The sequence below is a fragment of the Lepeophtheirus salmonis genome, chromosome 5, assembly GCF_016086655.4.
Source record: "Lepeophtheirus salmonis chromosome 5, UVic_Lsal_1.4, whole genome shotgun sequence".
Lineage (NCBI taxonomy): Eukaryota > Metazoa > Arthropoda > Copepoda > Siphonostomatoida > Caligidae > Lepeophtheirus > Lepeophtheirus salmonis.
In genome coordinates, this window is record NC_052135.2 from 47,885,885 (window position 1) to 47,900,365 (window position 14,481).

Below are 14,481 nucleotides of genomic sequence, written 5' to 3' on the forward strand. Positions count from 1 at the left end.
CAAGGACTTCAACTTGTCAGCAAAAACTTGATATTCGACTTGTCTAGAAGTATAATGACTTTGTTCTACCTCTAGTACTTTGATGACAAAAGTGAATTATGGACTGTATTATCGATAAACAATTAATATTTTAAGAGGTCTAAGAATTAGGCAAGACCGTTGAAGTAGTATTAAAGAAATATTATAGAGACTATGGTTTAATTAATAAAACATGCTTGAGTTTAAATTCCAAAGACTTACTCTTGGCAGAAACTTTGTTTATATTGCATATCTTATATTGGCATTACATATTATCATGTATTACCTATAACAATTTATAATAAATAGATAAAAGAGAACACATATAATTAGAAAAAATAATTACATAATTTACAATGTTTACAACTACTAGCAAAATAAATTAAACTTGACCTTAAAAATATCAAAATGAGTTATAAGGACCTGAAAATAGATATAATAAGATTTTATAGCAATCATTTGGATGTTTTAGATTTTAATGTGGTATTATGATTTGTTGGAGTGATTACAAAAAAAAAAAAAAAAAAAAAAAAAAAAAAAAAAAGTATAGAGTTGACACAACATTAATCTTCATTATATATTTTAATACTAAAATCCGTTGGTATTTTCCTCTTCTTCCTAATGTGGAACTAGTTTTCTTTTAATACTAAAATCAGTAGGTATTTTCCTCTTGTCCCTAATGTAGAATTAGTTTTCTTTTAATAGTTTGGAATTGTTCATTAGGATAACAACTGCTAATCCGCACCGACCAATCAACGTTCAGAATACAAAGAATAGACAATAAAAGGAGAAAATCAAAATAACTCCAACTGACCTAGGAAGTTTATTTGAAGTCAATACAGCAAATCTATATTTTATTTTCTAGAAGTGACTACCAATGGAACCTACGCACATTAAATTTAAGAGAATATTATAAGTAGAAAGTTTTAGAGAAGGACAAAACAGTAAACCTAAATAATATAGGCTATGTGAGATCAATTATTTGTGAGTTACAATAACTATTTAGTAAGGACAAATGATTTATATGCATCTTCATATCACTGAACTCTATGTATATATAAACTCGTTCCTGATTAGTATAGATATATCCAAAGGAATATATTTATATAAGGTGGAGCGGACTATGGGCTAGAAGTGGACTAACATATCGGATCGAAATTAGATAACCGATATATCCGGTAAAATATCCAATATCTGCAACGTTATGAGAGAAAATTCTTATAAATTTCAATACTTGCTCCAATATTTTATATGATGCAATCAGAAAAAAAGGGAGGAACTGAAAATAAATTGTTCTTCAATTTTTGTAGCAAAGGAATGCTTAATATATTGAGTACGGGTACTTAGATGAATGAATGCATCTGTTAGGATTTTTTTACTTCTTAAAAAGAATGCAACACAATGCATCTCTGATCATAACATTAGATAAAAAATTCAAGATAAGATTGTTTCATTAACACAGCTAATCTTATTTTTTCAACCGCTCATCTTTTATATTACTTAACCGGTCTCAAATGAGTTATCCGTAAATTATACCTCAAATATTTCTATAGAAATAAATTTGTTTCTTACGAGTGAGGTTTTTGGAGTAAGTAAAGCATTAACCAACAAGAAACTACATGATTGAGCAACATGCTCCTAAATTGTTAAAACTAAAAAATATCCTGTCAAAGGGCCTAATAAATGTCTTAACGCTTAAATGCAACTAATAGAGATTTAGTTTTGATTTGTTCAGAATATTATTTTCTTTGAAAATGAATATATTGGCAATACAATCATTTGTAAAATCAGATCCGATCAGAATATGAGATTTAAAAATAACAACCCATGTCTACTATTCCCTGATACGATTTTTGCCGCAGGACCATTTTGCTACAGAAAAAATTTTTAAAAGTATTTTTTTCCAATATAAATTTAGTCAAAAAGTGATATTTACGATTGGTATTTATTTATTAATTATATTAATTGATGATCGTTATAAAAACACAACTCAGTAACTTGTAGTTTGCAGCCTATTGCTACTTAAGTCACTTTTTGGGTAGGTGGGGGAAAAAAGTTCTCTGCAGGGGATTATCATTCTTCATTTTAATATTTTGTAATTAGATTTTTACTCCTAGTCTGTAATTGTGATCAGTATCCAGTTGAAGGAACAATTTCAGGTTGAGGGCTCAAAAATTAGAATCCTTCTCGAAGCAGTTTAGCAGTTCTAAAAGTCTGACAATTTTTTACATGTCACCTTTCATAGGAGCTGACAATAAGTAAAATTTGATGTCTGTTATGTTTTGTTTTTTTGCGATCAAAAATGTCCGTCAATCTAGCAAAACGGCTGAGGGTGTGTCCAGGCACAAGTCGATCTCCGATATGAATACCTTCATAGTGGATGTTGTGCTGAATAGGAGAAATGATCGCTTTTTGGCTTAATCAAGAGCTCAGGTTGAAGGAACCTTCAGAACCAAACATTTAGGTTAAATCACAGTACTCGAAGTCGCGGTGTCCGACAGCAGCAAGATACCAACCTACTTCTTCAAGGCCAAAGAAGAAAGTCAACGTGGACGTCTACTACAAGGTCCTCAGGTACCATGCCTTGTCATGGTCGACGAGCAGGTTCCCCAGGAACAACTAGGCTTTTACCCAAGACAGCACCCCGGTACGCTCCAGGAAAATGCAAAATATTTGCAGTGAGTTCATGTCTGCCTTCGGTCCAGCAGACTTTTGCCCTTGGTCCTCATCCGACTTGAACCCCTGGACTTAGGTGTTTGGTGCGTCTTGGAGGGCAAGAAGAACAAAACTTATCATCCGAATGTCCATGCCCCGAAGGCTGTGATTACGGAGGAATGGAACAACTTGTCCATGGACTTAATGAAAGCAAGCTGTGCTTCTGTTTGTTTCCGTATTGAAGTCATCGTTCAGAATGGAGGGTGACATAATGTAAAAAATGGTTGAATAGCTGAATTTTGCTTCAAAATTTTACCTTAAAAATGTCACAAAATACGATGTACGATTGAAAACGCTTTAAATATTTTTTTTGTAATTTTTGAGTCCTCGCCCTTTATATAACGGTGACGTTATAATTTTATGATATAACTATTACTTCTAGTTTAAAAATATAGGAACAAATGGTCCCTTCTCCAATATGGATCCAACAACACTGATATACAATATCAAGGGCCGTGTCCTGTTCTTAAAAATAGAGAGGCTAGTAATTGTAAAAGAACTAACTTCGGCGTGGATATAAAGTAACAAATTATTTAATTTATTTAAAGTACTACAACGCTATAGGATTCCAACAACATTCAAACGACATGCCAGAGATTTGAATTTATATAACTATCATTAATGAAAATGATTAATTGATCCATAGTAAATTAGTACAGCTAAGAAAGTAAGAACATTACATATCTATCATACTATCATTTAAAATAAAAAAATCGTATATATGCAACATATGAAGTATGTAAAATAAAATTAATTAAATCAAAAATATGTTTCCTAATTTAATTTTTGCTACAAAAGATCAATAAAAATGAAGCATATTTTGATCAAAATATAAATATAACCCAATTTCATTTTTGAAAGAAAAAAAATCCTTCTAGTTTACTTTTGAGCTGACATGTATCTTATTCAATATTTTAAATACCATATCCTTAAATGATAATTTTGTCTGAGTTCAATTCCAAGTTTTTTCAGTCTGGACTTCGAAGCATAAATACAAATTTGTAAATATAGCACTAAGATTTGTTTTTGAACTTTTTTTTGAATTTCGATGACAACTTATACGGAAAAGTTGTCATTGGTAGGAAAAATTATCCAAAAATGTATGGTTCTACAATTTTATATTTAAATAGTTTTGAAGATATATTCTGATCTTTCCTTGACGAGTCGAGGCGTCCATGAACAAACACTAATTAAATAATATACATATATGTACTTTCTTTTTATTTACTTTTTGAATATAATGCTCTGAGCTTTAGGTAATCATGATCGTTGCTAAATCATTATTTCTTAGATCAAGTAGTCATGCAGTTAAAAGTTATTAAGTGCAAACTCAAAAATGAAGTTTTCACAAACAGATTAACAAACTTTGTTTTAATTATACAGATTATGAAATGTGAAATTTTCAAAAAATAATAAGACCACCACTAAATGTATTTCCATCCCAGCTTTTCATATTCATCCTGTATTTAAATAACTGAAAATATGAAATTTAATTCCAGAAATGGTTAACAACTTAGAAATTAATAAATTAGTATTATTATAATATTATAAATATATAATGTGTATTTGTTATTCATGTCATCATAATTGCCATCTAATAAAAACACATACTCAAATAAATAAATAAAAGTATTATCCAAAAAAAAAAAAATAAAGATACGGGTAGAATATGATAAATTAAGAAATGACTTAGAAAATGGGTCAAAAATATGGTACCTACTAAATATTAAAAGAATGTGTCAGTCTCTAGAGTAAATAAACACCCTTGGGAAGTGATAGAGGGTTAATTACAAGATACACCCATGTCTATGAATACAAATTACATATACATCATGTAAATAATTATATACATATATAAGTATATGTATAAATTGAGACCCAGGCAGGAAAATACATTTCGTACATATATTTTCCCGATATTTGTTTTTTTTTTTAAATAAAACATTATCCACTTTTAAAGTCCAATAGTTGTATACACTCCATAAAAGTGATTTAGGAAATTGTATACTCTTAGATGAACTAGTCGTTTTCAAAGTTGTTTTATTAGGACATGAGAGTCCTTACTCCCTTTTCCTTTCGCTTTCCAACTGTAAGAATATATAATTATGAATTGGAACTTGATAGAAATTAGAGGGATTTACAAAAAAATAAAAATAATAATAAAATATTTCGTATTACTTATTTTCTAAACAGAAACAAAGATTTTGAAGGAGCACATAATCGAAAAAGGTTCGAATATATTTTTCTAAAAAACAATACAAGAACTGAAATCATCCATTATATTTTTTTTAAATAATATAATTTTCTAAATATGTTGTGGAGAATAGAGATCTAGGTGGTTGTAATTGGATGCCTTAGAGTCGAATTAAAGTAAGTATAATTAATAATTTTAAATGAGTACTATGGATAATAATAAAAAAAAAGTATTCCGAAAAATTTCTTACTCAGAAAAGACTACACAACTGATTTTAAATATCATTCAATAAATGTCCTATTTACAGTTAAATGTACAATCAGTGAGTAAGATCAATCAATTGGAAGAAAAAAAATGTCAGAAAATGATGATCCTCTCTCATTTGTACTCTACTCTTATAAACAGTACCAGACTATAATAAGAACATAGAAGTACCTCATAAATCATTCATCAAATAATCAATAGTGATAAGTATTTTATAGAAGAAGAAGAAGAAGAGTAGGTGGGAGCGAGAAAAAAACCATGTTTTCGTAATTTGGGACTAATCAATAATAGTTATTATTGATTATCTTTTTAAAAATTGGCTGCTTTTTTTTTATAACATTTTTTTTTTTTTCGAAAGATAAGTATCTGTAAAATATCACAGACTTATAATTTTTATAATATTTTGAAGACGCCCTTACCGAAAGATGGCGACTTAGCCCCTTTTAGTACTAACAAATAAACTTACATTTGAATCAAAAATTAGAATTTGATAGATCCTAGGACTGTATTCTGTAAGGTTATTTTTTTTCTATCAAAGTATCTTTATTCAATAGCAAAAAAAGCCTAGATCTACCACCAATACTTTTCAATCATAGATTTTTTTGATGATTAGGTAATTCCCCCAAAAAAAAAAGGCTGCTAATTAGAAACTGGACGACAAGGGATGCAGACTTAGATTCGATCCAGCTTTACTAAAGATATGTACAGTGCTTTTAACAGAAATTCGGACTACTCGAATTTCATAGATATCTCGTAACTAAGAAATTCCTTTCGTAAATGTAGTTAATATCAGAGGTGGGGAAAAGTCACATATATTACATGTGGAATTAGAGTTCATATTTTTGGTAGTGAGTCTTGCCTCAATTCCCCAGATACATTGCGAGCTCATTTCAAATTCAAGTTCTGAAATATTTTCATCGAGCAAAGTTCAATTCTTTAGATTTATTTCGAGCTCATTTTAAGTCCAAGTTGGTTCGATAAATAAGTCATAAAAAGATGTAACACACAATATCCACAAGATGATTACAACAATCAATACAAACTATAGACAGAATAATACCACATAACTTTTATGATGATAATTCAGGCGTATTTTTTGCGATAACCAGGGTTCCAACAACTTTTATATCTCTACTTATAATAAATCAAAAATACTGACTACAACCAACTTGCATCTCTTGAGTAGCATTCAATGCTAATATTTTCCTACGTATACTAACTGGAACTAATATTTTCCTTATAAAAAGTACTTTAAATAGTATTAGATATTATATTGACACAAAATTGAAGTGATTGTAGAAAAGTTCGTTAAAAAATGATTTCTAGTTTTTGATTCGGAAATAAATTATTCAATACAATAAGGACTAGAGTCAAGTTGAGTCTGAATATACGTGTATAAAAACCTAACATGAGTAAATATACATGGAATAAATAGTCAATGATTAATTTTATATGATTTATTTCCCATATTTTTGCCGATCACTAGTCACAAACATTATTTTATTGTGCAGAAGTGATGTGAATTTTCTTTTGTTCAGTTCAACTAATATTTACTTCACTTGAGCTAAAAATTGAAATAAAGTATTGACATTTTAAGAAATAATGATATGATGAGGTAAGTCAGCTTTTTTTATTCTTGTATAAGTCTCTTAATTTACAAAATTAAAAATAGAAAATACTAGGAAATATAAAAATTAAAATTGAAAGTGTTTTTGATTTTGAATATTAGAACAAAGTTGGCATGTTCTCTCAGATTCGAAATATTGATATCCACAGTACAAATTGTATTAATTCATGTACAAACTTTACCGATCATGTGGATACTGAATAATGAAAAAGTGCCCAACAATAAAAAATATATCTTCTTACTGTTTTCTTTTATTATAATTATAAGCAAACACTTATTAATGTTCTACAAACAATGTTCAAGCCTCAGTATGAGGTATAAAAACAATTAAACTACTCACTTTTGTCCCCTTCTATTACGCAAAAAACAATTATTTGTCAAGGGTGTTTACAAAGTATTCATGTACCTATATATATTAAATCAATCAGTGAACTGTACAAACTAGGTAGTATATTTTGCATATATTTGCAAAGAAATTAGATTAACTTTTCATATGTATCATATTTTCATTCAAGCATATCATGCACTAGCTATCCATTTCAGCTATAGAGCATTTATTTGTAATTGAAAAATAATCTAGAAAATTTTGATTAAAAAAAGTCAGGTAACCCAATTTGACTGCATGGGAGGGGCAATAAGGGTGTATACCCACTTTTCACATATTGGCAAATAGTAATCTCAATGGTTTCTTTTAACCAAGCCTTTAAAAAGAAAAGGAAAAAATTAACAAGTATTTGGCCAGGCACCTCATTCTTCCCAACTGTTGTAATATAATTTATTTAGTTGTAGTTTAACTTTAAAAGGGGAAAACAAACAATTGAAAAACTAATTGTAGCATTATGAATATCAAGTTTTGACATACTAAAATTAGTGTTGTGTTTGTCCTAACTTATTTGGTCCATTCTAGTCTATGATCGATACGTAAATAGAACTGAATTATAAAAATTATAAGGAAGAAACACATTAATGACGTCACGAAGTATCGCGTTATCCTTTTTTAAGAACTAAAAAGTGGCACTAGACTAGAGTAGACTAAACATATCTGAGGAGCCGGCATCCTCAGTCCTAAATAAGGACTGACTTAACACTTGCTAAGATACTGTATGAAAAAGAATATTTGGCGTTTGGAGGCTTGTTCAAAGAAATTTAGTTCACTTTTCAGGTGTTTCATATATTCATCTTAGTATGTATTAGCTATCAATTTCACAAGGACAGCATTAATTAAAACACTAGCAAAGATATCTGATACAGACACAAAGAAGTATTTACATAAATAATACCCGTTTCAATTAATAAGTCGGGTTCCAAGATCAATAATTATTTTATGATTGAAGGGATTGTTTCAGAGAACTCTTTATATAATAATCTGCATGTCTCAACAATTTCCCTTTTTTAAATACGAGGTTCAGTGATAAAAATGTTTTCTGTTTGTAAGGGGGGGAAAAGCTAGGCTAAGATTAGTTTTGAAAACGTTTTAATATTTGCCGTGCTTTTAAAATTTAATTTATCATGGCATTTGTTCTCCTTCGAACAAGTAATATTTTGAATATATATACAATTCGCAAAGTTCTTATAAAAAAATTAACATTGGTCGTATGCAAAATTAACACGATATTTTAGTTTACTACAAACATAAATATCATGTGTGACTTCAATCTTTGACCCTTTCTTAATTTCATTTCTTAGAGTTTTCTTTTGGGCTGTACTTCACAAAAAAAAAATATGCAATGTTTTCCCTAGAAAAAAAAACTCTGGCATATGAATTTAGAGACAGTTCAGAGCTAAAAAAAAGATTTGGTATTTGATGTATGAGGGATTTAAACGCATTTTAAGTAGGATTTTGTGTACAAAAGAGAGATTGTATTGTTCTTGTGAAATATCTATTTAAAACAGAATTGTATAAAAAGCTATTTTTAAACTAAATAAAGAGTAAGCCAGCAAAACGAGGACTTTCAATTAATATATATATGGAAAGGCTTAGTGATTATTATTTATTATTCTATTTCTGTTGTCATTATAATATGGACAAATTTATGCATTTCATCATCATGAGCAAGCAACAAGCAAAAGGCAGCGCCTACCAGATCTCCTAGAGTTGATGTGATGAAGATTACGTACACTTTTAAGTGTTCTAGAAGCTTGGTTTTAAGTTGACTAAGATGAAAAAAAATGTAAAAGACCTCTCCAGGATGTCAGGTAATGGAGGACATGATTTAAAGAGGGATACGAAGTTCTTGTGAAGCTTAAAGAAGAATATAAAGGAGGATCAAACTAAGTAGATGAATCTTCTCGCAGGCTCTTGGGACCATCAGGAGGGCTATAAAGCACAATTTGGGATTATTTTCTTTCACAAAGTGTCAACACAATCTTTTGACTGAGTACATGTATGCCAAGAGGCTCGAGAGATGCAAGAAAATCCTGATATGGATAAAGGCAAATGGGTCAGTTGTTAAAATCTTCTAGGACAAGAAGATTTCTGTATCTTATCAATTCAGAACAACCGCTCGCTTTCAAAAACAAAAGAAGAGGTTAAAGGGGTTTACCAGACTAAACATCCGGCACAAACAATGGTCCTCGGCGTTGTGGCTTCTGATGGAGTGAAGATGCTTATGTTATTTTTCAAGGATAGACAGAAAACCAACCATGAGGCTTACTATAAGGTGCTTAGGTACACCCAGATCTAGCTATGGCTAAAGACAAATTACCTAGATGCCAACTACGCAAGGACTAAGTGCCAAAAGTTATGCGCACATAATATGGCTCGGATCTGGTCCTATGAGAACTGGCCCCCTTCCTCACCATATTTGAACCCACTTGATTTATCTATATGGGGCACTATGAAGAAGGAAACCAAAAGGACCTCACAGGCAAATGTGGACTCGCTGAAGTCCTTTATAGTGGTTGCATGGAAAAACTTGTCAGAGGAGTTTGTCATCAACTTCTGTATGGTCTTCTAGCAACGTGTAAAGACCGTAATTTATAATGAAAGTGGTCATTTTGAGTGACAAAATGCTGTCCAAAAACATTGTCAATATGTTTTTTTAACATTATTTTTTAGCCTATTATTGCAAATATAAAATTATTGATGTATTTGGAAATCCATCTCTCGAGTCACTATTTTGCTGGCTTTCCGTTTGTAAATTTTTTTCTATTAAAAACAGTAATTACAGAAGATATACAAATTAATATCAACTTTCATAATTTTATTTGAATTTCTTAGTGGCTTCAATAAGGAAATATATTTTTTATACTATCTATGTAAGTAGCTAAAGTGTATATTGTAATGATTGGAATAGTCGTATTAGCATGATTAGCTTGAATATTATCAAATAAAATAAACTTAACTTTTGATAATATATAATGGTACTTGTGCTGCAAATAAATAATCGATATATAAAGTAATTTTACTAAAGAAGGTTTCGTGAGCACCAAAGTATGGAAATATTCAACCATTGGATTGCATTTTATATAAATTATAACTCCAGTATCTCTTGATTATTTTTTTAATTTTATTTTGTATGTAATTTTAAAAAATGATGTGCGTCAATATAATAAAAATCCAGAAAAGAAAAAATTCCAAATTTATGTACATAAAGCTCAATATTTCATAGACCTATTTGAGTCATATGTAAGCTTTGTATTGAAATTTGTAGATTGGCTTAAGATACACAAAATTTTGCTAAATTTTAGAACATTTATTTGACTTAAGAGACTTATATTGGCCCTTGATATGGGCATTCAAATGAAATTTGTCATTTCCTCATTATTTATTTTAACGCTCAATTTTGATTACTTTAGGTGCAATTTGCGGCATTTCGACAAGTTAAATAATATAAGTTTCTCATAGAAATTGACGATAATTGGTTGAAGAATACAAAAGTAATCCCCACTCAATTTAAAAAAAAAATCATTTTAGCTTGCTTTTGTGTTTACAGACCATGATTATTCAAGTAAAATGTAATTGTCGAAATTTTCATGCATTTATTATCACGAAGTCCTTTCTAAATTTTGTAAACGTATTAAAATATTAAAATAACTCTATGGCAAACAAAACTCATGGTTAAAAAAATCAAACAAGTAGACATACAGTGTCTACAGTTCCAACTATGTACCTAGTCTACTTATTAAAAAAATTACCTAGCTGTTATAGACCACTATATCTAATAGTCCTTTAGAGTTTGCATCCATATCGATGTAAGTGATACTAATATAGCAGCCCCCTCCCCTTTCTTATATAAAATTAATTAAAGCATGTTAAAAGCATGTACGGGGGGGCCTGGATACATACATTTATAGACTATATGCATGAATATGTTAAAATATAAATTTTGGGGAAAAAGGAAAACCTAAAAAAACTTTAAACTTACAACGTTTTAATACATGTTTATTATGAAATATGTAGGTATCCTTAATACAATTTATGTACGTAGGAATAAATTTGTAATGTAACTCAAAAGGTATTATGTAGATATAACTAAAATTAATTTATATTTGCCCCTTCTTGAGTGAAATAGGATATTGTTGACAATCATAACAAAAAATACAAAACAATTTATTAATGCCTTATATCCACTTTCAATACAAAATTAGTATTGCTCTTTGAGTATAGAGGGCAGTAAGAAATGAGTGCTTTCTGCATTTGGGAATAGGCAGTGGAGCCATCTATAAAAGGAATGTTGTAACATTCCTTTCTAAATCTAAATGGTAATTATATGTAATATCTGCACGTAACTGGTAATCTAGCTGAAATTAAATAAATGAAAAAATTCAATTATCTTTTTAATGAAATTTGAAAGAAATGACAATTGGATGAAAAGAAGTAGATTTTTTTTCAGAAAAAATTTCAAGATTCAATATAACTTGGAATATCTAATATATTATAAATCTATTATTTTCAAAATAACCGTAATTTTTACCACTTAACCTCAATAAATTTATCCTTAAAAAAAGATAAAAATAATATTGCTATTGAATTAAGCCTTTACGACTCAAATACTCTTTCGTAAATAAAATCCTAATTTTCGAAAAGCAGATTTGATACAAAAATAAATTAAACCCATATTTGTAATTAACATATTATATTTTGCATTTCTGATTTTTTTTTCTACTCAAAGTTGATTGTTGTCGGTTTTTTTACATGTCCTAAATTTTAAAATTCCCTCTAAACCGCATTTTTTTCACTAATACATATAGTATATTATTGCAGCTTATTATTTGAATTATTTAAGTAAAACTTAAAATATTTTTAAAACAAGTGAAAATTTGGTAATATTTAAGACATCATTAAATTATAAATTAGTGTTACTAAAATAATTGAATATTGATTATGATGATGTCGTTGGTAGATATATATTTGCCGTTATTTATCAATGATTGTTTTATAGCACGTCCTTCAAATTTTGTACAGCACCGGAAAGGACGCGACATCAAAGTTTTAAGACTATTACATCTAAAAAAAAAAATCTAAAATCAGATTTGAAAGGGAAAAAATGGTAGTAGATTGAAGATTTGCCAATCAAATACTATTATAATTATAAATTAAACTAAAAAGATTTTAGAAAAAGTAAGAATTTGTTTAATCGTGTACTCAAAAAGAGACCGGAGACAACATATAAAAAACTTTACAATGAACAGAATGTACCAGAAACTATATTTGAGGTCATTGTTCGATCCGTATCTTACTCATTTGGACTGTACAATACAGAAAAAGAGAGACTGTGCAAAAGGTGCAACAAAAAGATAAACGCTAGCCTAAGTTTTTCTTTTCAATTTGAAATAATATAGACAATCATGTTTGAAATACTCACTCAATACATAGGAAGAAGGCCCACCCAAGAAGAAAAAAAACGGCATGGTTTTTCCGTTCAGAATGGAATACAAATAAAAAAATGTAAAATATGATTGCAAGGTAAAATTTTGAAGAAATTACACTCCGAAGAAATATAAAATATCGTCTTTCAAATGAATTTAGTTCTTTAACATGCGTTTTGTCAATTTTTTTTTCATTGGATACTTAGATGACTCATTATACATTGATTTAATCAAAACTACAATTTATTTGTCAGATCTTATTTTTGATTATGTTTTTAAGTGAATTTTGTTTCAAAATTATTGTTTTATTTATATGCAGTGTCGATTTTTTTAACGTGTCTTGTGAATTTTTAATATAATAATAAATATATACCGAATAAAAGAAAATGTGTTCTCCAAGGATATTCCTTCGATTTATATACATTTTTGATAGATAGAAAATCACACAATATTAATATCTGCAGCGATGTAGATACATAAATATATAAGTATGAATTAGGAAATATAATAACTAAAAACTTTTGCTTACATCTTTAGGTCCTACAATGATAATGGCGGGGTCTTCTGGAGCTTTCCACGATGATCCTCCAATAGCCTCGGCGCCACCACCTCCTCCGTACATTCTAGGGCCGTATCAGCCACCTGAAATCATAATAAAAAATAGTTCAAAAAATATTTAAACCTTTTTATAATTTTTTTTTAAATCGAACAATTTGATCCAAATTTGGTCGTGACACGTCTTTCAGTAAAATTGGGTATATACAAAATATCAAGCGGAAAGCCTGCACTGTACGCCATCCAAATACTAAGGACTTCAAAGTCACTGTCAACCAGTTTAACCGCATGACAAAGGACTACATCCACAGCGGGTGCAGGCTTTCCACCGCCACCTGTAAGCCATCATTTCCGCTAAGGGCGGCGATGATTTGAGAGTAAAGATTAAGAGAGCTTAGATTAACTTATATTTATTATATTAATTTTGTTGAAATTCTATAGTTAATTAATAAATTATATATTTTTTTGAAGTTTAAAATTCAAAGTGTTCAGATTTTAATGGACCACTCTGTATGCTTCATATGTTTATGCTCTATGGTATGAATATATGTTGAGTAAAATAAATATAAGCAACAAGATGCATGAAAAGATTGAGCAATATACTACAAATGACTTATAGGTTGGTTTGTTTTTTGTTTTTTATTACGAATCACGCACTATTTGTTTTTGAATGATATATTTATATAATTTACAGGATAGCACATATTCATGGTCGTTTCTTATAGTTTAAATTAGATGGTTAATTAAGAAAAAATTTAAAAGTCGTTTGTGCCGCTGAATATCTTAGACTCTCAGCTTTCAATTTATATATCATTTGTTCCAATTAGAGTAAAGATGTGGATACAAACCTATCAAAGACAATTTATACTTAATTTGATTGTTGCGCAATGGTCAAATTGGAAGATTGTCGACATCGTAAAAGTATTTATTTGGACCATCCACTTAATCAAATACGCATGAAAGATGGAGATTAGAAGAAAGAGGTTATCAGCTGTTTGAAACTTTTAAATATGTTTAGGGGCCATTAAAGGGGAACTAACGACGTTTTTGAGAAGAATGGGAAGAAAAAATCAAGTTCCAAAATTAAAAATAATCATAAGACCCAAGTGCTTGATTTGAGATCGTATGTAAGATTTATATGTATGTATGTATACTCTTATGCAGAAACGGGCTACATGATGCAAGTAAATCATTAACTTTTTAAAAGATGTGGATATTTTTTTAATATAGAAAGTGTACAATTGGTAAAGTAACAGTTAAATGATATTATCTACATGTGATGTTGCATGTTGGTATG

At 29.3% G+C, this 14,481-nt stretch overlaps 1 protein-coding gene across 1 annotated transcript in view; it reads right to left on the reverse strand.

Moving 5' to 3' along the window:
- The window catches only part of LOC121118779 (prolyl endopeptidase FAP), a 373,925-nt gene that overhangs the window by 223,428 nt on the left and 136,016 nt on the right, over window positions 1-14,481 (reverse strand). Inside the window, exon 2 of the mRNA XM_071888738.1 lies at window positions 13,159-13,271. Within this exon, the coding sequence (XP_071744839.1) occupies window positions 13,159-13,251 (93 nt within the window). The 5' untranslated portion in view covers window positions 13,252-13,271. The remainder of the gene's footprint in view (window positions 1-13,158; window positions 13,272-14,481) is intronic.